The sequence below is a fragment of the Mixophyes fleayi genome, chromosome 5 (genome assembly GCF_038048845.1).
Source record: "Mixophyes fleayi isolate aMixFle1 chromosome 5, aMixFle1.hap1, whole genome shotgun sequence".
Classification (NCBI taxonomy): Eukaryota; Metazoa; Chordata; class Amphibia; order Anura; family Limnodynastidae; genus Mixophyes; species Mixophyes fleayi.
In genome coordinates, this window is record NC_134406.1 from 251,015,346 (window position 1) to 251,041,107 (window position 25,762).

The 25,762-nt window shown below is 41.3% G+C and overlaps 1 protein-coding gene across 8 annotated transcripts in view; it reads right to left on the minus strand.

Annotated features, from left to right (window-relative positions):
• The window catches only part of SNX31 (sorting nexin 31), an 88,060-nt gene that overhangs the window by 18,960 nt on the left and 43,338 nt on the right, over nt 1-25,762 (minus strand). For 2 of the 8 annotated variants that reach the window (XR_012692926.1, XM_075213890.1), the window contains exons 1-7: nt 15,636-16,694; nt 15,463-15,530; nt 11,869-11,943; nt 5,503-5,617; nt 4,384-4,448; nt 3,530-3,640; nt 824-914 (exon numbers count right to left, since the gene is read on the minus strand). Coding sequence is in view for 7 of the 8 variants with exons in the window: in XM_075213890.1 (XP_075069991.1) it covers nt 824-914; nt 3,530-3,640; nt 4,384-4,448; nt 5,503-5,617; nt 11,869-11,943; nt 15,463-15,530; nt 15,636-15,708 (598 nt within the window). In the remaining variant the exon portion in view is untranslated. Of the gene's footprint in view, nt 1-823; nt 915-3,529; nt 3,641-4,383; nt 4,449-5,502; nt 5,618-11,868; nt 11,944-15,462; nt 15,531-15,635; nt 16,697-25,762 lie in introns of those variants that run through there. The other 6 variants (XM_075213891.1, XM_075213892.1, XM_075213889.1 and 3 more) reach the window with 5 other exon arrangements.

Genomic DNA, 25,762 nt, shown 5'->3' on the forward strand with positions numbered 1-25,762 from the left:
CTTGAAAACAAACCCGAAGATTGGAGGAGAACCTGTAGATGTTATGTAACACTCTCAGTCCCTGAAATGTCCTTTCTTTTAAAGGGTACAGGAGTGAAGATGACAGCACTTTATAGCACTAAGATGCATCACACTGCACGGTGGCTAAGTGGTTAGCACTTCTGCCTCACAGCGCTGGGGTCATGAGTTCAATTCCCAACCATGGCCTTATCAGTGTGGAGTTTGTATGTTCTCCCTGTGTTTGCGTGGGTTTCCTCCGGGTGCTCCGGTTTCCTCCCACACTCCAAAAACATACTGGTAGGTTAATTGGCTGCTATCAAAATTGACCCTAGTCTCTATGTCTGTCTGTCTGTGTGTGTGTATTAGGGAATTTAGACTGTAAGCTCCAATGGGGCAGGGACTGATGTGAATGAATGAGTTCTCTGTACAGCGCTGCGGAATTAGTGGCGCTATATAAAATAAATGGTGATGATGATGAGGATTCTCCATGCTAGCAGATACTTGTCCCAAAGACTCCCATTCACAAAATTCGACAAGATAACTAGACTCATCCCAACACCCTTGCAGTTTTCCATGCATAGGCCTGAGACAATGTGGTCTTCCCACAAATCCATGGCTTGTTCCTTCAAAAGAAATAAATCACCCTCCACTAAAATAACCCTACAGTTAGGAAAAGCCACTTGCAGACACTGGATTCCCCCAGAGATGCTCACATAACATTAGTAAGAACCAGAGACATAGACCTCTCATCTAAACCTTTCCTGTCCATCATCCCACAACTTCTAATTATCTCATCCTTCAAGATGTCAGAGACAGAAGGTACCTTTGAAAACACCATCACTTCCTTTGTGTGTGATAAACAAGCTGAAATATTCCGTCAGCTCTCTGGACACTCTCAAATTGTACAACGCAGCCTTAAAAAGAAGAAAAAAATTACATCACACAAACATACACACTTTTCCCTTCAAATTATAAGTGCTGTGTCTTTTTTTGTATATCTCAACTTTGCAGCTTTGGCAGGCAATTGTTGAAGTGAAGTTTGTGTTGAATGGAGTCACACTGTTCATATTTACCTTCATTATTGGTCAGTATACTGATTCTAGTGACCTCACAAGAATTCCTTTACACGTTAAGCCACGCCCTGATCTCTGAGTTACACCCACTTTCTATAGACCACACCCCTTTGTGAGTGGTAAATGGATTGTGCTACAGCTAGGGTCACCCAGGATTTAAGATAAACCCATGTTCCTGTGTTTTTTATTACTTAATGTTCTGTACTTTCAAGTTTACTTTAAGCCATATATTTACACAGAACAGCAACACAAAGTGACCAAGCCATCATGGAAAATGGCACGTTGTTTAATAATGTCAAAAATAGATAGCAAATGTTTTAATGATGCAAACATTAATGATGAACGAGGTCCCACATTATTGGTTTTGAGAAGGTTCACAAAAAAAACAACCCAAAAAAACCAAACAAACATCCTTTTAGTCCTTTGCGTTGCATGCTCAGTAAATATAAAGGCATTGTGTTTCAGTTTGCCATTAGAGAAACAAAAGTTTGCTCTTTCATGAATTAAATATTAAAATAATCATTATATAGAAAATCTGAAGACAAAATGAAACACGTAAATGCTTGTACCATAAGCATCACTGGTCTCTATATTTTGACAGGGATATTTCTAAGCAGACAACTGATCAAACTGCTCCACAAATCTTACGTATTAGGTCCAGGTGTCCTTACGGGCACTTGTCAAGCTTCAAAATACCTACCAACATTTGAGAGCTTTTAAATTGGTCTTTAGACAGAAGTCCAAAACGCTGCTGTCAGCATTTACAAAACTTCTGTGGAAATTGTCGAGCGACACTCTCTCCCTTGTGCTCATAGAAATGAACGGTTTGAATTCGGAGCTATTATACACTGCTCTTTAAACGCAGAGTGTAAAGGCTCAGTGTGACATCACCCATAAAAGCTGTTTTTCAATATATTTCCATGTTACACGTTGCAGTATAAAATGCAATGGTCCTGGTACTGGCAGAGTTAATACAAAGAATGTGACTGGCATTTGTCTTCACTTTACACAAAAGAGAGAGTTCTGTTTGTCTGTTCGCTATAAACCTGAACTTTGTGCAATATGACACTAAACAAGTTCAAGTTTCTCCTCAGTTTCAGGCAACAAATTCTATATATAACAGGAAGGTAACAGGGTCAGTGAGAATAAAGGTGAAACGAATGTTCAGATGATCGTAACGTTTCCCCCCTGAAATGTGAGAAAAGTACACACTTAAATACTGTAAACGCTGATCTTTGGTGTGTAGAAATGAGGCTTATTATTACCCACACAGAGGAAGCAGCGGGATTGCCGAGACACATTAATAAATGCAAACACAGACAGAATTAAAGTATTATGTACAGAAGGATTTGTACCCGTTTGTTGTAATTGCATAACCTAAAACATCTTCTAATTGTAATAGTGCCTAATTGCCCCATAAGAAAATAAATAACAAAACTAACACTGTAGTAACATCAGCAGTTGTGGAATCACTCACTATATGTAAGTGACATAGAACATTTGATAAAAGATGTCCTTGTATTTTGTGGCCATTGAAGGCAATATAAAGAGACACAAACATAAGTGGACAAATCTCTGTCACTCGGTGCTCGGCCTAAGGAGCCGGATCACTATCGGCCTCATTTTGGCAGGAGGGGACAACACAAACAATCACATGCAGGGGTGCCGAGGGTGGGGGGGGGGGGGTGTACAGATTACTGGGGCCTGGCCTGCCATGGGGGCCCAGAAAGTCCAGCGGGACCCTTCTCCTGCTATGTGTGGAGGGGGGCACAGAAAGTTGCTCTCCCGGGGCCCCAAATTCCTCTCTGAGGCCCTGGTCATCTGCAGTAATCTTTACCAACTGAATTTACTAATATGTCCAATAATGATCTGATCAATTTCAATTGGATTATGTGCTGGAATCAGTATTGTACTCAGCAACTTGTGACCTGGGGAGTGGCGGATCCAGGGGGGGAGCGATCGGGGCAATGGCCCCCCCTAGCAGGGGCTTGCTGCCGACGGCTGCACATTATGTGCAGGTCCGTTCTGCAGTGACAGTGTGCTGCCCGGCTGCTCTGATTGTGTTGCTCTGATAGTGTTTTAAACACAATCAGAGCATTCGGGCAGCACACTGTCACTGCAGAACGGACCTGCACATAATGTGCCGGCAGCCTCAGAAGGCAGAAAGGGGGCGGGGCCTAAATCTCTCCCCCCCCCCGGTACACCAATTATCTAGATCCGCCCCTGGACCTGGGATGGAGTTTCAGAGAAATATGGCAGCATGCATATAGTTACTAGAGCCGTTTTAACATTCAATAGAGGAAGCAATAGTTCAACGTTATAAAAGTATCAAGGAGATTAGTTTTAAAGCTTTGTGAAAACTCATGAGGTTGTTGACATAATTACAAGGTGTATTCTACATGTGGGAACACACAAACATGGAGTGTGGGTCAGGTAAATGACAACGCTCAGCTTACCTGCAGAACTCTCTCCGCCGTGTCGGACGTCTGTGCGTCCAGTTTCACCTGTCTGCCATCTGGCAAGTAAACCTTAAGGATCATTTTAATTGTGGACACCTTAAATGTTTCCTGTTAAAAAATTCAAATACATTTTGAAGTCAGTTTACCTGTGACCACTTTATTGCACCATACACACAATAACACCCAATTAAATATTTATGCAAATCCAAATATAAAATACAAAAACAGTAATACACATATAGCAAACTATAATAAATTATGTTTGACTTTACCTGACAAAGAGGCTCAAATAAAAATAAAGACATCCCAAAAGAGCCACTTATATAAAAAACACACTGAACTAAATATATTAAAAATATTCTGTTGAATACAACACAGTCAAATTGTGCCTCAACAATAAATCTACCTTAATATTTGTTCTGTGTAGGACAGTTACATTTCTGAAAAATAAACACTTTGTCCCGTGTGTACTATTTGCAATATTATGTACATGACAATAAATTGATAATATATTGCCATAATCCATCAATGTAAAACATGCAAAAAGCACTTCTATACTGTAAGACGTATCAACCAATCAGAAATTAGCTTTCATTTATCTAGCACACAATAGGCCATTTATTGCTTAGTGAAATTACAGCCCAGAACTTGTGGCAGCTATTGTCTGCCCACAGGCTTTTACTAGGCATCAATGTTTCCTATGTTTATATTCTGCCTAAGTGTTTTAAATGCAAGTAAAATGATTAATCCCTGTGTGAAAATGCCCTCAGATACATTAGCATTTTCCTTTCAGTTGTTCTTTCTACCACTTAGATAGAGGACACCAACATGAATACACAGGAGCCACCTACCAACTGTAATTTCTTGAAAAATGCGATGAAGATCTCACTGCCTGAAACAACTGGATCTAAAACGACTATAAAATAAATTACAATTATGTTGATAGACAGGATGTAAAGGCAATAATGCAGTCAATATAGATATTTTAAGTCTTCAATATGGAATGCCCCCCCCCCCCATCCCCGATTTTAGCACTATAAGGAGAAATTATTGAATATAAGTAGATCCAAATGATAAAGAGGACTTAAGGAAACCCAGAATTGCTATAAGAATAGATGGATCTATGAATTACCAATGAGGACAATAGCTGTAGGAAAGATAAATTCGTTGTTCATCTTAAACAGATTTGGTTGACAGTCTAATCTCATTTGATTGGGAATATTTTTAAATGTACAGTCACTGCCTCGCTGGTTCTGGTATGTATTATACATTTAAATTGCTATATCTCACGTTTGTTACTGGACGCACCGCACAAATTCAGGGTAAAAGTAAAGTGAATAGTTGTTCATCATCAATACAGAATATTTATTAAATGTTTATGAATGGAACACTTAAGAGTTTTTAAATAAACAAAATCAATCAATCTGTATTACATCTATACTAAGGCAATCTATATTAAAGAACATTTAGTAATTATACTAACACAATCTATATTTAAAAAAAGTTTCACAAGTTTAGAACAGATACCATGACTTCAGAAAGTAGCATGAAGGCTTTTGTGTAGAAGTTCATGGGGAAGGGGGGGCGCGGGGCGCAAAACACAGTCTTTGTCCACCCAACAGAAATCATGGTGTCCCCCTGGTTCCTACTCCCCTGAATAGAGGTGATCTGCAGCCATCTACTAGCCACATTTACCACCATGTCAGATCCAATCAGATTATCAGACATGTGGCTTGTTATGGGACCACACATTATATAACAACGGGCCAGTTGTCTGATATTGTTGGAGGTATCACATTGTATGGTTTGCGTTAGTCCACAGTTGAAATATTTAGAACGTCACTAGAAAAAAAGAGTCCGAGAAATCTGATAAACAAAATCTGAATCAGATTAAGAGAAACATTTACATATTTCTAAACTAATAGTTATTTCAGAGACAAAGAGAGAAGCACAAATGAATAATAATTTACTTTTTTGCAAGTACTTCTCCAGCATTAATCTTCTTTCTTCAGCCATGGACTTGGTCATTGCCAGATAATGTTTTGGTGGGAATTTCGGCAGCCTGTTTCCAAATACTCGGTGCATCTACGATGGAAAGTCAAGCACAACTCTTATTGAGGAACTGTAAAAGTAAATATATATTTTGAAGTGAGCCGATATGACATAATGCAACGGCTGGAATTAAAGACTCCCCTGACGCTTATAGAGAATGGACTGTTGGTGATGCACACTGTTGAGGGACCCTGGTTACTCCCTCAATAGCAAAGGACCTACTTATGGCCGAAAGACTGGAGGGGGGGGGGGGGGGGGGTGGTTTTCTACAATGTCAGTGGATGGAGTTCAGGGGCAAATACAGGATTTTAAAGGGGGCGGGGGGGGGGGGGGGTTTCCTCCCCCCCCCCCCAAAAAAAAGAGAGAGAGAGAGAGCAGCTCCATTTTTGTGATGCTGTACTGTACAGCAGCCGCAGCGCTGTCAAAGAAGCGTCCACGGCAGTGCTGTATTGGAGTGCAATACAGCACCACTGCGGACGCTTCTTTGACAGCGCCGCGTCTGCTGTACAGAACAGTGCTGCTGGTAGGGGCAGTGTTTAGCGCCCGTTCGTCTGGAAGGTGAAGGGTTTCTGGAGAACCAGAAACCCCCCTGCGTGTGCCCCTGGAGTTAGTCTCTCAACATTGTGAAAGTGGAAAGACCAAAACCGTATTTTTAAAACAGATTCACAGTGAAGTCCTATAATTATCAAATAATATAACTTACAATATAATGTACAAAAACAAAATATTTGGGGACTTCCTGACCCTCCAGGCAGGTGTGGAATTCGCTACATTACAACAGGTTTATGATCACGTAACATCTTGAGAATTTCATACCAGCATAAAAACAAGTTTACATTTCATCCAAATCTTTGTTACATTTGAAAGAATTCTGTAGTACAGGTTCGTCATACTGTACAAAAATGCAACATTCATTTTAAATCACATTCTTATCTTTTATTTATAAAAGGTGCCACAAAGTGTAGACAGCACTGTGCATAGGTGGACGTACAGAATACACATAATGTATATAAAATTATACAATACATAGTTATACAGTGAAGAAACAGCTACGAGTTAACAGAGTACATAACAAATCAAGCAAAAAAAGACATACATGAGAAATGTGAGCATACATGGGCACACATAGGCAAGATGATAAATGTATGGATGCAAATAACACAGCATGGCATACAGAAACAATTCAGCATAAGACAGGACAGGGACAATGAAGGAAGACGGAGAGTGGACAGACATGAGACATAGGATAGAGGACCCTGCCCATGGGAGCTTACATTCTAAAAGGAGCATATAGTGAGGACAAATATAGTGCAGAGGCCTAGATAGGGCCATGATGGTGAAGATATAGGTCAGGGGTAGGCAACCTGCGGATCTCCAGGGGTTGTGAAACTACAAATCCCAGCATGCCTTGCCACCTATCTGCTGGTTATCTACTGGCAAGGCATGCTGGGACTTGTACTTTCACCAACACCTGGAGAGCCGCAGGGTGCCTACCCCTGGTATAGGTGGTCCAGCTGGTGCAGAGCCCTATAGGGTTCAAAGGCCAAGATGGTGTCTGGTAGAGGTGGTACAGAAGGCTGGCATGTGCAGGGGCCACTAAGCTGTAGGAACTTTGAGTACACAGGCAGGCAGATGAAGCAGGGGGGCAGAGTAGGTCGCTGGCCTGGCTGAGACAGATTAGCTTCAGGTGGTGGAGGCCACAGCCGTGGTCTCAGTTTTTCCTGGTCTAGGATGTATAGGGTCGACTGCAACAGATGACATTCTATTGTGCAGGGGCCAGGCAGCGGTGTGAGCAGGGTTGGTAGGCCCCAAGACCTGACGGTGCCAACAGTGGATGCTGAGGGGCAGAGGAGGGCCTAGAGCTGAGGCTGAGTGAGGATGAGTGCCGGCATTCATCAGGGAATCCGGCAGCTTCTCACACTGAGTGCGGTTGTGGCAGGCTCCAAGGCATTGGTCAGAGGTCCAGCCAGTAGGTCTCCCTCACAGGTGAGGGAGGACAGTCTCTGGCAGCGGAACAAGCACTAGGCCGCAAAGAAGAATTCAGCTCCCGTGCCAACAGGCACACCCCTCCAAGAGGCTGGTGATGGGGGATAGGTACAGTGAAGCGTTGGAGGTGATCCTTTCAGCATGGCCCCCAAAATACTGGCACATTAGTGCCCTAAATGCAGCTGAATCTTGGACATAGCCGTGCCCAGCTGTCAACTTTCATCCATTATCAACATTTATTTACATAGCGCCAGCAGATTCCGTAGCACTTTACAATTGGGAACAAACATTAATAAAACAATAATGGGTAATATATACATAGATAGGTAAGAGGGCCCTGCTCGCAAGCTTACAATCTATGGGACAATGGTTTGATACACAAGGGTAAGTGCTACATCATATTGCATATATGACCAGCTAGAATGCAAAGGTTACAAAGTATTTAGTGGGCTGTAGGCTCAGTCACACAACTATGTTGGTCAGAGGGTTGTCGTCTTGTGTTAGCTGCGTAGAAGGTAGTAATAGGGTAACCTAGGGAGATTAAGAGTGTGATTGAGGAAGATTATAAGCTTGTTTGAAGAGGTGGGTTTTCAGAGAATGCTTGAAGCTTTGAAGACTAGAGGAAAGTCTTGTGGTGCGAGGGAGGGAATTCCATAAAGTGGGTGCAGCCCGGAAAAATTCCTGTAACCGGGAATGGGAGAATGTGATGAGAGTGGAGGAGAGACGCAGATCTTGTGCAGAACGGAGGTGCCGAGTTGGGAGATATTTTGAAACAAGTGAGGAGATGTATGTTGGTGCAATTTTGTTGATGGTCTTGTATGTTAGTAGAAGAACTTTGGATCTGTAGCATGACACATTGTTTAATAGATACAAGCAAAGTAACTGCTTATTCTTAAAGTCTGGTAACTAGTCTTCAAGAGCAAGTATAGCCACCATTTGAGATTACTATATGCCAAAGGCTGTGTATTCCTGAGCTGAAGACTATACCTGAAATAAATGAAGAACGTACATGGGGTGCACTCTATTTATAGGGACTGCTTCAAAGCATGCCACACATGTGACACTACTGTCACTGCCGCCACGGAGTGCAAACCTGTCAGAAATGTTTACGCAAAGTTGCAGGAGTGCCCTCAACTCATATGATTATTGAAGGATATCAGTTTAGATTTAGGTTGTGCATCAGAAATAGATTGGCTGCGGGAGTTTAAAACAGAACTGGAAATGTAGCAACCAATAACAGTACCAGCTGATAGCAGCTCCTGGGTCCCATTGGGTGATGGGAAAGAGATTTTTTAAATGAAACAGGAATGCTGGAGGGATGAAAGCATGAATAATGGGGTCTGTAATGAAGACAAGTCACCAGAGAGTGGGTTTTGTACAAGTAAATACAGAACAAGCTACAAAACAAGCAAAGACAAAATACTAAACATTCAAGAAGCATAAATTAAATATTATTAAGATACTAAGTATGAAATACAAGATGTAATAAGCAAAGTACAAGCATAAAAATTAGTACACGACATGCAAGGACACCCTGGCCTACAATGTCAGTGGCGCACGCAGGGGAGGGGGGGGTTTCTGGTTCCCCAGAAACCCCTCCCCTCTGCGAACCAACGGAACTGTACAGCAGCCGCGGCACTGTCAAAAAATCATCCGCGGCAGTGCTGTATTGTAGTATAATACAGCACTGCCGCGGATGCTGCTTGACAGCGCCGTGGCTGCTGTAGAATTCAGACTCGCCGAAATGGAGCTGCTGCGTTCCCTCTCGCAATATTTTATTTTTTTTCCGGGGGGGAAATCCTGCGTTCGCCCCTGAATGTGGACATTACTAAGCACCCAGCTCCAACATCTACCAATTAGCAGTAAGTTTATCCTGGTAGCATTTGGTGATGAAGCATGGTGGGAAACAATGATTATTATGAAGGCCCCAGTGAAGTTTAACTCTTACTTTCCTGCAAGGTTGCACTGTCCAACTGCTGAATCTGAACACTAATTTTAAAATGTCTTTATTTATAACCAATATATTTTAGTCCCCAATCTAGTGTTGAGAATTTAAATTTCATACTGCGTAGTTTAGATCTGCGGAGCCCAGTAACATACACTATCGCTGCTGATCACACTGACATGACATTTTGTAAGAGGGATTTAAGTTTTTGTTTAAACAAGTTAACGACTTAGTAAGAAGACACCAATGTATTTATCCATCGTTCGGTGTCAGATAACCTGGTCAATGTGATAGAAATGTGAAGCTCTATGGGTGAAACCCATTTTAAAATATTACATTATTAAATATGTTGAATACCTTCCAAATACACTTCTTGTGAAAAAGTGTCTAACACTTTTGGTGGCCAATGGTTTCTCCTAATGAAGAACATGCTCAATATTACATGTTTGGACAACCTGTTCATTCACTACCAGGTGACGTGTTCAAGAAATAGGGATCTATTATAAGTTGGCTGACAAATGCTCCATCCTCTGGTAGGTGCACCTATTCTTCTGTTCTTTGATCCACCTCTCCAGTGGAGCAATTGATTCCAGCTATATCTGGAGCCAGCAGTTACACCCATCACATTGTGGTCAGCTTTGTTCACTAGCCACCAGACCAAAGTCACCAGGTTCAGCTTTGTTCACTAGCCACCAGACCAAAGTCTCATGGTTCAGCTTTGTTCACTAGCCACCAGACCAAAGTCACCAGGTTCAGCTTTGTTCACTAGCCACCAGACCAAAGTCACCGGGTTCAGATTTGTTCACTAGCCACCAGACCAAAGTCACCAGGTTCAGCTTTGTTCACTAGCCACCAGACCAAAGTCACCAGGTTCAGCTTTGTTCACTAGTCACCAGACCAAAGTCTCAGGGTTCAGCTTTGTTCACTAGCCACCAGACCAAAGTCACCAGGTTCAGCTTTGTTCACTAGCTACCAGACCAAAGTCTCATGGTTCAGCTTTGTTCACTAGCCACCAGACCAAAGTCACCGGGTTCAGCTTTGTTCACTAGCCACCAGACCAAAGTCACCAGGTTCAGCTTTGTTCACTAGCCACCAGACCAAAGTCACCAGGTTCAGCTTTGTTCACTAGCCACCAGACTAAAGTCTCATGGTTTAGCTTTGTTCACTAGCCACCAGACCAAAGTCACCAGGTTCAGCTTTGTTCACTAGTCACCAGACCAAAGTCACCGGGTTCAGCTTTGATCACTAGCCACCAGACCAAAGTCACCGGGTTCAGCTTTGTACACTAGCCACCAGACCAAAGTCACCGGGTTCAGCTTTGATCACTAGCCACCAGACCAAAGTCACCGGGTTCAGCTTTGTTCTCACTAGCTACCAGACCAAGGCCACTGGGTTCAGCTTTGTTCTCACTAGCCACCAGGTTCAGCTTTGCTCACTAGCCACCAGGCCAAAGTCACAGGGTTCAACTTTGATCACTAGCCACCAGACCAAAGTCACCAAGTTCAGCTTTGTTCACTAGCCACCAGACCAAAGTCTCAGGGTTCAGCTTTGTTCACTAGCCACCAGACCAAAGTCACCAAGTTCAGCTTTGTTCACTAGCCACCAGACCAAAGTCACCGGGTTCAGCTTTGTACACTAGCCACCAGACCAAAGTCACCGGGTTCAGCTTTGATCACTAGCCACCAGACCAAAGTCACAGGGTTCAACTTTGATCACTAGCCACCAGACCAAAGTCACCGGGTTCAGCTTTGTTCACTAGCCACCAGACCAAAGCCATCGGGTTCAGCCTCGTTCACTAGCCAGCATAACTGGAGCAGTGTTTTATATTAGTGACCCGAGTAGGTTTTGCTTGATATACCAGCCACCAGAAAGAGGGAGAAAATATTAATGTAGAGACATATATGATTTGGGTGGAGTGGAAATAATTTCCTCCTGTTAAGTCATTGAAGGCAGTGTTATAGATTCAATTTAATAATTTTAGATACAAAATATGACTTTATCAATGCTCCATAAATAATTAACCGGGGAATGAAACAACCCTGACCATATTGGTACATCATTGTGAACTTCTGTAAATATATTCTGACTAATATTATTCAATGCATGTATGGGAAAGGTGTTATATGGAAACTATTATCCGTAACATCCGAAAATCCCAAATAATTGTTGTTGTCCAGTATTGTTGCTCAGGTGATAACATGAGGATTTCCTCCTACAGTCACTGTGAGGGGCACGGCTAAACATCTTAATGAGGATAAGGATACTAGGGATACGGTGGGGAAAGACTTGAAAGTATATTTATTAGACACTGTGCTCCAAGTTACTCTAATATAAATGCTAATAATGGACCTACCTGTTCATCCCATAAATGTAGGTCTTTATAGCGCACTTTAAAAAGAATAAAACCATCCAGATACACAGAATACAGCTGAAAGAGGACAAAACAAACATAATGTTAATAAATTAGGGCTGTCCCCATCAACACAATTACAATGAGATGGCATCATAAGTGTAACAGCCTAAGTCACTAACCAAATTATTAATACCCTTCATACGTCAGCCTTTAAATCACTGCCTGAGAATATGAAAACAGAATGCAGGACTAAGAATAACAGGAGCCCAGTGGAGCCATCAGCTGGGGACAGCAAGGACTGACATTTCTTGCATTATTGAGCCTATTTAATACCATGGTACAAAGTGTACCAATATGTCGTAACTGACAGAAACCCATCACGTTAGCTTTCATGTTCTAAATTCTGCTACAAACGGCAGCTGTAATCTGATTGGCTGCTATAAGGTATTACGTATGGCAGACCTGAATGTGGGCACTGATGCAGAGTTGTTATTTGACAAGGTGAACTAGGATATGCCTAGCCAGTAAAAATCAATATACAGGAGAAGAAATGTGTACAGGACTGATCTGTGACAGCAGAAATATAAATGTATTAGCGAGAATACAATAAGAGGAAACACACTGCGGTCAGCATTTGTGCAGATAGGACTATACCTAGCAGGGCCACCTTAACTACATTATGCGCTCCCGGGCAAAGCAGTGCAGCGGGGCCCCTACCTCTATATATGTGTATCATATATATATATATATATATATATATATATATATATATATATATTTGCATGATTTTTTTTTTTCCAGGATTATTTATTTTACTCAAGAGCCCTGTCTATGGGGTCCCCTTGCCTGTGGGGCCCCCGGGCACCTGCCCATCGTGCCCAATGGAATAGATGGCCCTGATACCTAGCACAATAGAAATATGAGGTAGTCATACTGGTCAGATAGATGACATATCCTCAACCGAATTTTATAGATTATTTAAAATATGCAACATTTAAAAAATGTTCTATGCTTTAAATACCATCTGTCTGCTCTACTGGTCCAAGACATACATAACAGGTTTCCGGGTGACGCACTGTGATGTTTAGTAGACTAAACGCAAAGTGCACTTTTGCATGTACAGAATTGCAAGAGGTTATTATTGCTTTTTGTTTAATATTCAGCTTTGGCTTTTTCGCTTGCGTCAGCAGCACAGAATGTATTTTTGTCATCTGAACACCTGTAAAACTGAAACAACGTATCATTGTTGACAGAAGATCTGCAGAACAGGTGGTTTTTACCCTGACGTTGTTTGCATTATCAAACAAAGGATTGATCCTTAGGTATTGGTACACATGACTGCCAGACAATCCATCTTCGATTGTCATCAGCAATTAACATGGGGACTTATTTCCTCATTCCAGATGAAAAATGTGAGAATGCAAAACACACCAGAGTGAAAAGATACAGTTCTATCCTCAGTCTTCTCACGTGTCAACAAGAAGAAAGAAGTCTGGGAGATGATCAGACCCTCCTTGGGCTTTAATTATTCTCCCTGGTCTCTACAATGGGTTAAACATTCAAGTTTTTACAATTTCAAACAGAATGGCGGTATGGGTGGCAGATCTATAGCCACCAAGAGAAGGGGTCTGGTATGATACTGCACATATATATTACATAATGCATAGATAGTTGGTTGGCTTGCAAGCGGTTTCATAGAGATAGACTAGAGGCAGCACGGTGGTTAGCACTTCTGTCCCACAGCATCGGGGTCACGTGTTAGATTCCTGAACAGGGTCTTATCTGTGTGGAGTTTGTATGCTCTCATATGTTTGCATGGGTTTCCTTACACACTCCACAAAAAATTCTGATAGGTTAATCGGCTGCTGACAAAATTAACATTAGTGTGTGCGTTAGGGAATTTAGACCGTAAGCTCCAATGGGGTGGAGGTGAATGACAAATATTCTCTGTACAGTGCTGCAGAATTGGTGGCATTATATAATGGATGATAATACATTAAAAATGGTCTCAGACCATGTGCTTTGGTGTACTGAACAATTAGTACCCCTCAATGTACATCTCAGGGTTTGCTCACTATTTTTATCAGAGAATTATCATCAACATTTATTTATATAGCGCCACCAAATTCCATAGCGTTTTACAATTGGGGACAAACACAGTAATAAAACAATACTGGGTAATACAGACAGAGAGGTAGCTGGGTCCTGCTCGCAAGCTTCCTATCTATGGGACAATGAGAGTTTGATACATTAGGTTAAGTGCTACATTTTGCAAGCCTAATTAACAGTTATACTCGGGGGCAGGTTGGTCTCGGTGGCAGAAGACACCCACCCTCCCGGCTGGTCCCTTAGTGGGCTACCTTGGGGCGGGTCACCTGCATTTTTTTCCTTTTAAAATAGGATGCCGAGTCGAGTCTTGCCCCCCGGGCTGAAGTTTGCCAGCCCTCCCTTGGTTGTACTATAACCTGTGATACATAACCGAAGAACATTTTATCAAAGAGCTGAGCACCATAAATACTCATTTTCAATATCACTTAACAGGTATTTATCTGGTAAAGATTTGTGTTAAAAAGACAGGTGCCTCCATGATATGGTAGAGGAGAAGCTAAGCTCTGGCTGTTGAGCTATAACCCCTGGCATTTTCTGACAGCTAGTATCTGACAGTTTTAGGGCTCTGTGACCACTTAGCCATAGTCTTCAATGTGATTTTGGCCAATACGCAGGCTACTCACCACTGGTGTAAATCAAGCCTGCATGCTTTAAACTTAGATAGAATGAGACATTGGCAAACGAAGGAAAGAATTTTTTAGAAATGTTGAGGGACATTTATAAAATCTTTTTTCACAGGAATCATACCCAAAATAGAACAGGAAGAATGCATGCAAATATACTTTACAGAGTTTGTTTTTTTAAACCGTACTACACCCTCGTTCCATTTCAGGCGTAGCCAGGCATAGAACAAGTGCCAGCTTTTCAGTAGCAATTGCTGCTCAGCTTTTGCAAATGTTGTGCCCCAGTTCTGCCAAAAAACCCAACACGTTTTATTCCTGCACACCCTGCTTTATAAGTAAGGCGCTTCCCTGTATTAGCTACCAAGTATTTCATCTGCACAATGCTTATATACATTCCACTAAAAATAGGGCTTTTGAAGGCTCAAACACAAACTGCTACAAAGAATTTCAAAGATTTTAACAAACAGTAAATCACACCGGACAATGCTCAGACTACTTGGTTTTTGTTTCTTATGACAAAGCAGAATATATGCAATATATTATTTTCAGGATGAACAACCAATGGCATGCAGCAATAAATTAAGAAAATCATTTTAAGCTGGAAACCTAGCAGAAATTCCCTAAATGTGCATTCACAGCTCATGGATTATTATACAGTTGTAGATAGTAATTTATAAAGCACTACAGGTATAGAACTTAATGTACATGTACATTGCATGCCATTACGTCCATGCCGCATAACTGTCTATTTTCAATGCCTAGTCTGACTATTCTAGCTGATACATAGTAAGAAATAACATAAATTAATGTTTAGTAGAGGTAGCATGGGAAAATAAAAATCCAAATGTGTAGATTACTTAACCAAAAAACTTCCCCCAAGATTGTCCACAAGGTCTTCTGTGACTGGGATGCTGATGTCCATAACCCCAGCTAAGAGGAAGCAATTATCAGATTGTTAAAGGTAGCTGTACTCCTACAAGTGTAGAGTGTGTGTACAGGTACTGCCTGACCTCACCTGGGGGGGGCGTGTCCTACCTGAAGATAGACACACCCGGGGCATCACATGACACCTCCTAGAATGAAGGAAATTCCACACATTACAGCACATACATGTGCAGATGTGAGTACAGTTACATGCTAATATTTATTGATTCATTTATGACTTAATTTATTAAGAGCCAGTTTATAGGCTCTGTGACTTTCAGCGCGCCAATGCAGGTGTGTGTATATAACAATGTAAATAGTATTTATTTTGATGTGGCTGTAGATGTAAGTGAACTATAGTTTTATATTGGACTTTTAAATGCCAATTATGATGACATTTAAAAACGATTTTATTTATTACAGCAAAATAATGAGTTTTAGATTGTGTCCATTGCTCAATACTTATACAAAAGAGTGATTGGGAACATTCCTAACTCTGTATACACATGAGTTTCACAGATCTTACCAAATCAATGCTGTATGAGTAGTTTTTCCTTTGCATTCCAGACTTCCTGTATTTAAATCAATTGCAGAACTTTGACGTCAGCATCTCTCTGGGCTCATTCATACCAATCGGCTGTTAATGTGCTTTTCAGTTGTTAATGCCTGAAAACTGCTCTAAAAATAGGATGAATACTTTCTTAAAGCTCTTTGACACTGTTGCAATCTAAAAAAAATGATGCCACTTTTTTTTTTTTTTCAATAATAGTTTTTATTGAGAGTTTTCATTTACATGGTATAAAGGGAAAAAAACAAACATTAAAATGAGGGAAAAATGGGTTGGAGAGGGGAAAGAGTGATAGTTCACATACAATACACTAGATTTTACAGCATACAGCTTAAGATCTTCGTAACAATATTTGAATTAGTTGCACGCGCCTTTAGGTTGGACAGTTATTGGGAAGAGGGCAATGATATGTTTAAAGTGTCAGGAGGGATAGGATTTGTAGATATAAACTCTTTCCAGGCGAACAACATCATATGAGGTGAGCAAGCAGAAGAAGTATATGGGACAGCAAGGGGTATATTTACTAAACTGCGGGTTTGAAAAAGTGGAGATGTTGCCTATAGCAACCAATCAGATTCTAGCTGTCATTTTGTAGAATGTACTAAATAAATAACTAGAATCTGATTGGTTGCTATAGGCAACATCTCCACTTTTTCAAACCCGCAGTTTAGTAAACTTCTGATGGAGATCAGGGCCGATGTCTTTTTAGGTGTAAAGGTGCCAATTTTGCTGCCTAAATTGTGGCTTGAATGTGCACCTTTATTCTAACTGTTTTACAGCAGTCCTAGGGGTAAGTGTATCAAGTGCCGATTTCTGCAAATCGCTGGAAAACGGTGAATCTGCAGTGAAAATTTAAACCGGTAGAGGCTTTAAAGGCATTGTTTTATCTTTAAGGTCATTGCAGCTTTACATTTTCACTGCAACCTTGCCAATTTCTGCTAACTTGCAGAAATCGACACTTAATACATTTACCCCCTAAAGTGAGAACTTCTTCTAGGGAACTAGAGTGACAATGTGGGCAAATGTGGACATCTGTCAAGATCTATATAATAAATGTATCAATAAAAAAAAAAGGAGATAATTTATAAACTTGAAACATCCAGTGCAATTGTGCAAAATCAGCTATGGTAATTTCTCCTCCGCAAAACTACTCAGATCTGGTGGTCTTTGGATCCGGTCTTATACTTTTCATGGGACCTATTTTCCATGACGCAGAGAAGTGAATTGGTAGATGATCTCCCAGCAATGTGATAAAAAGTTCACAAAAGTGGCGCATATAATAAAACAGTCCTGAGGTCAGCTGACTCATAATAAATGTAAGCTGTAAATTATAGAGAGGAAGCATATTGGACTCTGATGTTTTGGATACACATTGGCACAATGCGCCTCTAACTCCACATTGCTGCTCTGCAGTTTTCCTCCAAATAAAACACCCAAGAAGGAGACAGCGTTCTGACAGCATGCGCTGCCCACTGTTTATATGCCCATTCAGGGCCTGATTGAGAGTTCAGGCCGCCCTAGTCTAATAATGTAATACCCCCTCACCTTCCACGCCAGGCTTATTCATGGTAGGTAAAAAAAAACCCTAGGGCCTGATTCATTAAGGTACTTAAATTAAGAAGTTTCTTATTTAAGTTTCCTGGACAAAACCATGTTACAATGCAAGGGGTGCAAATTAGTATTCTGTTTTGCACATAAGTTAAATACTGACTGTTTTTTCATGAAACACACAAATACTTGATAGCTTATTTGTACACTGAAATTTAAAGTTGATATGTGTGTGCTACATGAAAAAAACAGTCAGTATTTAACTTATGTGCAAAACAGAATACTAATTTGCACCCCTTGCATTGTAACATGGTTTTGTCCAGGAGACTTAAATAAGAAACTTCTTAATTTAAGTACCTTAATGAATCAGGCCCCTTGTCCTTAATTTAAAATCTGGCTCCCTTCACCACCCCGCCCCTTTACCAATGTTTCTGTTCTCAATTTTTTCGAAACTCTGCTCCATTTGGATTTTTAAAAGGGTGATGTCAACTTCATAGTAGACTGGAGGCATGAACGAGAGCTACTGAGAATGAAGTAGGGGCTGTCACGCCCGCGCCTGTTGCCGTCTCTCCTAATCACGTATCCTCAAGCAAGCGCCTGCCCAACGATGACTCTTTCTCTGCAGCCTTTACCATGGGAAAAGGTCAAGATTAAAACCTTACATTTTTGCTTCGGCAAGGACAATTCTGACATGACTGGAAAATTGTGATGCTTCATTGGAATTTCATATAAATATGCAAATGTGAATGAATTCCTTGATACGGCTTTGTAGTTTATTTTATTTGAGCATGTACAGTATGGATAGGTTAGTTAGTTTGTTAGTATAAACATAGGTTAGTATTGTTATAACGTTGGTTAAGTTAGATAGTAGTTAGCATAGAACATTAGTGTTTACTTAGGTCAGGTATAGGTTAGTTTACATTAGAGTATAGTTTTTTATAAGGGTTAGGGGCACGAGCTAGACAGTCAATCAGCTGGTTAATGTTCCTTGAGGCCAGTGTTCCAAACTGTTGGGAAGTTCTAGATAAGTTATATTTGTCCATTATTTTAGTAAGTAAAGATCGAGGGCTAGATTTACTAAACTTCGGGTTTGAAAAAGTGGAGATGTTGCCTATAGCAACCAATCAGATTTTAGTTATCATTTATTTAGTACATTCTACAAAATGACAGCTAGAATCTGATTGGTTGCTATAGGCAACATCTCCACTTTTTCAAACCCGCAGTTTAGTAAATATACCCCCCTAGAGTCTCATAAAATTGTGTTGTACCTGGTGTCAGTCAAGCTATCAAAGTATTCATATACTCACACAAATATAATATGTCTTTGTCTCAAGCTTACTAGAAGTTATTAAAACCTGGGTAACGGTTCAGGGTGATGTTACAAGGCCAAACATTCGAGTTCTGTACTGATAATGCCTGTGAAGTGCATGAAAATGCAAAAACCTTTCATTCCTTTTTATTGCTATAGTAAGTTAACTTCCTTGATCACTCTTTTTTTGTTAAATCAAATATTTTTATTAAGCATTTTCAAAACACAAGGAAAAAACAAAACAATATAAACAAGAAAAACATTCCTAAACTAAAATTGTTCTCAATCTAAAACAATGTGACACGAATTGTATGAAACCGTCTGGTGCATCAAGCTGACTCTCTGATCCTATACACATCCCATTCCAGGACAGCAGAGGAATAAGGATACTTTGAATGATGCGCCACAGGCAGGGGCGGATTGGGAACATAAAGTGGTCCTGGACAAAAATCTGGAAGTGGCCTCGTGGGTGGGACCAAATCAAGTGTAGGCAGGGCAAACACAAAAAGAGGCGGGATTAATACAAAGTTGATTATGCCATCAGAGGGCTGAGTATTGCTAGACTGCCCATTACATACCACCGTTGTCCCAACATTCCCACTCATGGGACAGAGCCCTAAATCGGGACTGTCCCGCTGAAATTGGGACACATTTGGGAGGTATATTTATTGGTTCACCCACATAATGGCTGCCTCCTCTGTATACAAGTGATGGGTACACTAATACATAGAAAATAGGACAAAATGAGCAACTAAACTGTAGCAGTAGCAACCCAGTAACAGAAAATGTCATCACAATATACATATTCATGTTTATTTAATAACATGTTGCAGAGGAACTGCCAATATAGAAAAATACAATTGGCAGACTGTCCTGCTCTCTCCTACCTGTTCTTGTTGCTTTCCCTACCTGTGGCTGCTGGTGTCCATTCTCTGGTAACTCAGGGCTATCTTTTCCATTGGGCACGATGGGCAGCTGCCTGTGGGCCCCATAGGCAAGGGGGCCCCATAGGCACGGCTCTTAATGAGAATAAATAATCCTGCAAAAGAAAAAAACCTGCAAAAAAAACCTTCAAGGGTCACTGAGCAAGTACATCTATCTAGCTCTATATATCTATATCTCTGTATCTGTATACATCTATATATCTATGTCTATATCTAGGGGCCCCGGTGCACTGCTTTGCCCGGGGGCCCATAATGCTGTTAAGATGGCCCTGTGGTAACTGCAAACAAAACTACTGGGTTAGATTCCTGTAAGGCTGCTAAAAGCAAAGCACAGTTCGCATAATAGCTCAGCATGAACGGCGAGTCCCTGAGCACACATGCGCACTGACTGAAGGATCAGCATCATCATCATCACCATTTATTTATATAACGCCACTAATTCTGCAGTGCCGTACTCACTCACATCAGTCCCTGCCCCATTGGGGCTTACAGTCTAAATTCCCTAGCATAAACAAACAGACACTAGGGTCAATTTGTTAGCAGCCAATTACACTACCAGTATGTTTTTGGAGTGTGGGAGGAAACTGGGGCATCTGTAGGAAACCCACACAAATACGGGGAGAACATACAAACTCCACACAGATAAGGCCATGGTCGGGAATTGAATCCATGACCCCAGTACTGTAAGGCAGAAGTGCTAACCACTTAGCCACCGTGCTAAGTGGATGAATGTTAGTGGGCACCTGATGCTCCAGTATGAGCATATCAGGAAAAGCAATACCTCTGGAGGTTTCATGCATGATGGTGCCACTCATGTATCAAGAATGGGCCCCCATCCAAGTAACTGCCAACCCTCGACTGTCTTGTGGTCAAAAACAGGCTGAAAGGAGCTGCCTGAGGTTGATGTAACTTATGCAGAGTAACAGATGGGCTACTGCAGTAAGCCAGCGGCTAAGTACAACGCTGGTATCATAAGATGCATATCAGAATGCAAATGTTGCACACTGTCACAGCTCATTAACCCAGCAGATTTCTGCTCTTGTTAGCAAAAAAACAAGAATGAACAGTTGCAGTGGTAGGAAGAAACAAGAAGACTGGACGACCGGAACATCGCCAGGTCTGGTGAATCCTGTTTTTTGCTGTTTCACAATGATGGGAGGACGAGAATTTGGAGAAAACTGCATAAATCTATTATGTTAGATGGCAACAATGCAAGTTGGTCGTGGTGGTGATATCTGATCATAATTATTAATTAAGAACATTCTTTCATGGCAGTAGTGTACTCTGTGAGTGTTTTTTTTCCAGTGTATTTTTTCCCCAGCAAGTTACACTTTTCTGCCGCAAGATTGTACAAATCCTGAAATGGTTACAATGAATTCAGCTTCATGGCTGTCACCGGGGCTCAATAATATAGCAGCTAAATGATACAGTATAGGCTATTTAGAGTAGAGATCTACCACTCAATTTGCAATTGTGAGACAAATTGGAATTAACCTCGGTCGGTCTTGCTGAGCAGCACTTTCAACACTTCATTAAGTCCATTCCCTGCCAAATTCAGGGTGCTCTGAAAATAGGGCAACAGTTTGCTGTATATTTGTAAATGTTACTAGTATTTATACTACGCAGTACTTTTTATTCCTGAGGCAACACAACGTTGTGTATCATTTTAGAGAATAAATGAGAAACAAAAGTATGTATTACTGTCCTCAAATGAAAACAATGTTTTAGTCATCTGTCACCAGGCATTGCATTAATGCCACTGTGTGTTTTTCTTTTTATTTGAAGACAAACGTACATAGGTTTGCTATTTACCTAGTTATTCAATACTATAATATTACTATACTATAATATTGTATTGCTGCCCTCTAGTGTAATAAGAGTGTATATACACAAGCTATGTACTTGGGAGCCAGAATGAAAGCACTGCCATCTGGCTAATTCTTAGTGACTGTGTACATATATTGCAATATAATGAATGCCAAACCTAAAACACCTAAAATAGAATCTTGTAAAATGTATAAGTAAGGTTCTTTTATATGCACTCTTGCCTGTGTGTTTCTGCCACGCATAGATTGTAAAATGCTTCCCTTGTAAATCACTCTAAATAGTTTTAGCTTTGATAAGCTCCTTAAATGTTATTTATATAATGTATTTGTCAATGTTATTGATAATATAAGTAGCTTTTCAACATAAAGGGGTCTACATACAGGGGAGGGCTGGCAAATTCTAGCCCGGAGGGCAAGACTCGACTCAGCAGCCTATAAAGAACATTTTAAAAGAATAAAAATGCAAGTGGCCCAATGACCCATCCCAAGGTAGCCCACTATGGGACCAGCCCCCCTGCCCCCCAGCCCAGCCTGCCCCTATGTATTTAGGTCAGTGATGAGATACATATGGCCCGTCGAGCCTTTACCTGCAGATCCCAGCTTTATCCTGCTTCATGTCCCATCTGCCGAATACAATGTAAAATACTTCTACTAACATACAAGGCCATCAACAAAACTGCACCGACATACATCTCCTCTCTTGTCTCTCATCCACTCTCATTACATCCTCCCATTCCCAGTTACAGGACATTTTTTTGGGCTGTATCCAATCTATGGAATTCCCTCCATTGCACAACAAGATTTTCTTCTGGTCTTCAAAGCAGCTTGAAGCGTTCTCTGTAAACTCACCTCTTGACTCACCTGTAAAAACTCACCTGTAATAGTCAAGCGTTCAAATACTTTTGTCCATATACAGTATATTCATCATCAACATTTATTTATATAGCGCAAGCAAATTCCGTAGTGTTTTACAATTTGGAACAAACATTAATAAAACAATACTGGGTAATACATACAGACAGAGGTAAGAGAACCCTACTCGCAAGCTTACAATCTATGGGACAATGGGAGTTTGAAAAACAAGGGCATGTGCTACATCATATTGCACAATGGACCAGCTAGAATGCAAAGTTAAAAGTACTGAGTGGGCTATGTGTGTGGCAATGTTGGTAATAGGGTAACCTAGGGAGATTAAGATGGTGGTTGAAGAATACCATAAACTTGTCTGAAGAGGTGGGTTTTTTCAGAGAACGCTTGAAGGTTTGAAGACTAGAGGAAAGTCTTACTGTGCGAGGGAGGGAATTCTACAAAGTGGGTGCAGCCCAAAAAAAGTCCTGTAACCGAGAATGGGAGGATGTAATGAGAGGGGAAGAGAGATGCAGATCTTGTGCAGAATGGAGGTGTTGAATTGGGAGATATTTTGAGACAACTGAGGACATGTATGTCGGTGCAATTTTTATATTGGATTTGTTGAAATACAGGCAGCCAATGTAGGGACTGACAGAGTGGCTCAGCAGAGGAAGAACTGTTTGCAAGGAAAATCAATCTAGCCGCTGCGTGCAAAATAGATTGTAGGAGTTCAAGTCTGACTTTGGGAAGACCAGTAAGGAGGGAATTGCAATACTCGATGTGGGAGATGATGAGTGCATGAATTAAGGTTTTTGCGGTGTATTGTGGAAATGTTCTTTAGGTGTATGTAACAGGATTTAGATATAGAGTTGAAGTGGGGAATAAATGATAGTTGTGAGTCAAGGATCACACCTAGGCAGCGAGCTTGCTGGGTGGGATTTATGGTCATGGTATCAACAGAAAAAAAAATGTCAGACAGGAAGCTTCTGTTTTTGGGTGGGAATATTATTAATTCAGTTTTTGAAGATTGAGTTTGAGTTGGCGAGAAGACATCCAAGATGAAATGGCAGAAAGTCAGTCAGTAACGCGAGACAACACAGATGGTGAAAGATCAGGAGAGGATAGATTTGTGTATCATCCATATAGAGATGATACTGAAATCCAAACGAGCTTATTAGTTTTCCAAGAGAAGTGGTGTAGATAGAGAATAGCAGAGGACCTAGGACTGAGCCTTGTGGAACTCCAACTAATAAAGGAAGCGGAGCAGAGGTGGATCCAGAGAAATTAACACTGAAAGAGCGATTAGATAGGTAGGATGAGAACCAGGATAGGTGTCACGGCTCTGAGTTTTTTTGCAGATCCCCCGCCTCACTATCGAGGATGGTGGAGGCAGAATACAATGATAGTCACAGGATAAGTTCACGGCTTACAAGCATCAATAATAACACGAGAAAGTAGTAGTGCTGCAACGTAGTATATTGAATGTTGGTACAACAGGAATAGAGATATATATATATATATATATATATATATATATATATATATATATGTTGGCAGAGATGAATACACAGCAATTCGTAGTAATGCAGACACAATTCACATATGCTACTTCATAGTCGGTAACCCTTGGCAACAGCATGAGATGAGAGGATATACAGTTCAACGCAGTGATGATAAACAAGAACACTAGGATCCCATAGAGAACCACACAGCAGATGAATGTGAATCACTGGTACAGCTTACAGTCCAAACAAAGCAGTATATAGAACTTAGCTGATCCGAGAGTAGAGATGACTCAACATAGCAGGTGGTACTGGAATCGCTGATTCTTATTAAGTAAAGCAGTAAGCGTTAAACGTCACCCAAGGACTTGGATGAACACTGACACATGCAGTAGAATGTTGCCTAGAAGTAGCAGAGACGTGAGTAGTATCTGAATCATGTGTGGAACTACAGGTAGCAGGATTCGTTGTAACTGCAATGGTAAGTTCGCTGTAGTATGGAGCAACTGAACAGAGACACGCAACTTGAGCCCAAGTACTAGCCATCGGCACAACAAGTAGTTCACAATAACAGTCCAGTAACCAGGTAACAGCAGAGTAAGGATAACCTGTGTCAGACGTGGAACTACAGGTGACAGGTGACTTGATAGTAGCTCTAACAGTGAGATGCAGCGATCTTAGCCAGCCGGCAGTAAAGTGGAACCAATAGATAAAGCACAGGTTTAGCAACAACTCACGATACTCGTTCAGCGTGCAGATGAATAGCGGAGAGGAGTTCCAGCTTGCAGGTGAACAGCGGTGAGGAGTTTGCAGCTTGTAGATGAACAGCGGTGAGGAGTTTGCAGCTTGTAGATGAACAGCGGTGAGGAGTTTGCAGCTTGTAGATGAACAGCGGTAAGGAGTTACAACTTGCAGGTGAACAGCAGTGAGGAGTTTGCGGCTTGCAGGTAAACAGCAGTGAGAAGTTTGCAGCTTGCAGGTGAACAGCAGTGAGAAGTTTGTAGCTTGCAGGTGAACAGCAGTAAGGAGTTCAGTCCAGCGTTAGGTAACGGACACACGGAAGGAGAGGTATACAGCCAGATCCAAATGCAATCAGAGTTACACGAAGAACAGGCAATGAGCCCATTACCTTGGGAGGTTAATATAGTGCTCCAGGACCAATGAGGTTCAGGAGGAGGTCCAGATCACAGTAGCCAGGAACACCTGTGAAAGTAATGTCTCTGAGGCAGAAGCCAGCAGAATCATGGTTCTTAAAGGGAAAGTCACAGCGCCGGCACCTAACTATGGGACCGGCGTGTGACAGTGCCTTCAAGACCTAGGGATTGTAGTGTTTGTATGAGGAGAGAGTGGTCAACAGTGTCAAATGCAGCAGAGAGATCCAGGAGAGTTAGAAGAGAGTAATGGTTTTTACTTTTTGCTGTGATCAAATCATTGACAACCTTGGTCAGCACAGTCTCTGTGGAGAGTTGAGAGCGAAAGCCTGACTGATCCAATAGGTTGTTTGCTGTAAGAAAGTGTGTGAGGCGTGTGTAGGCAATTCTCTCGAGAAGCTTGAAGGGGCATGGGAGCTGGGAGATGGGGCGGTAATTTGCGAGAGAGTTTTTTAAAATGGGAGTAATCACTGCATGCTTGAATAGTGATGGAAAAATACCAGTAGAAAGGGACAGATTACAGATTTTAGTTAGAGGGGGA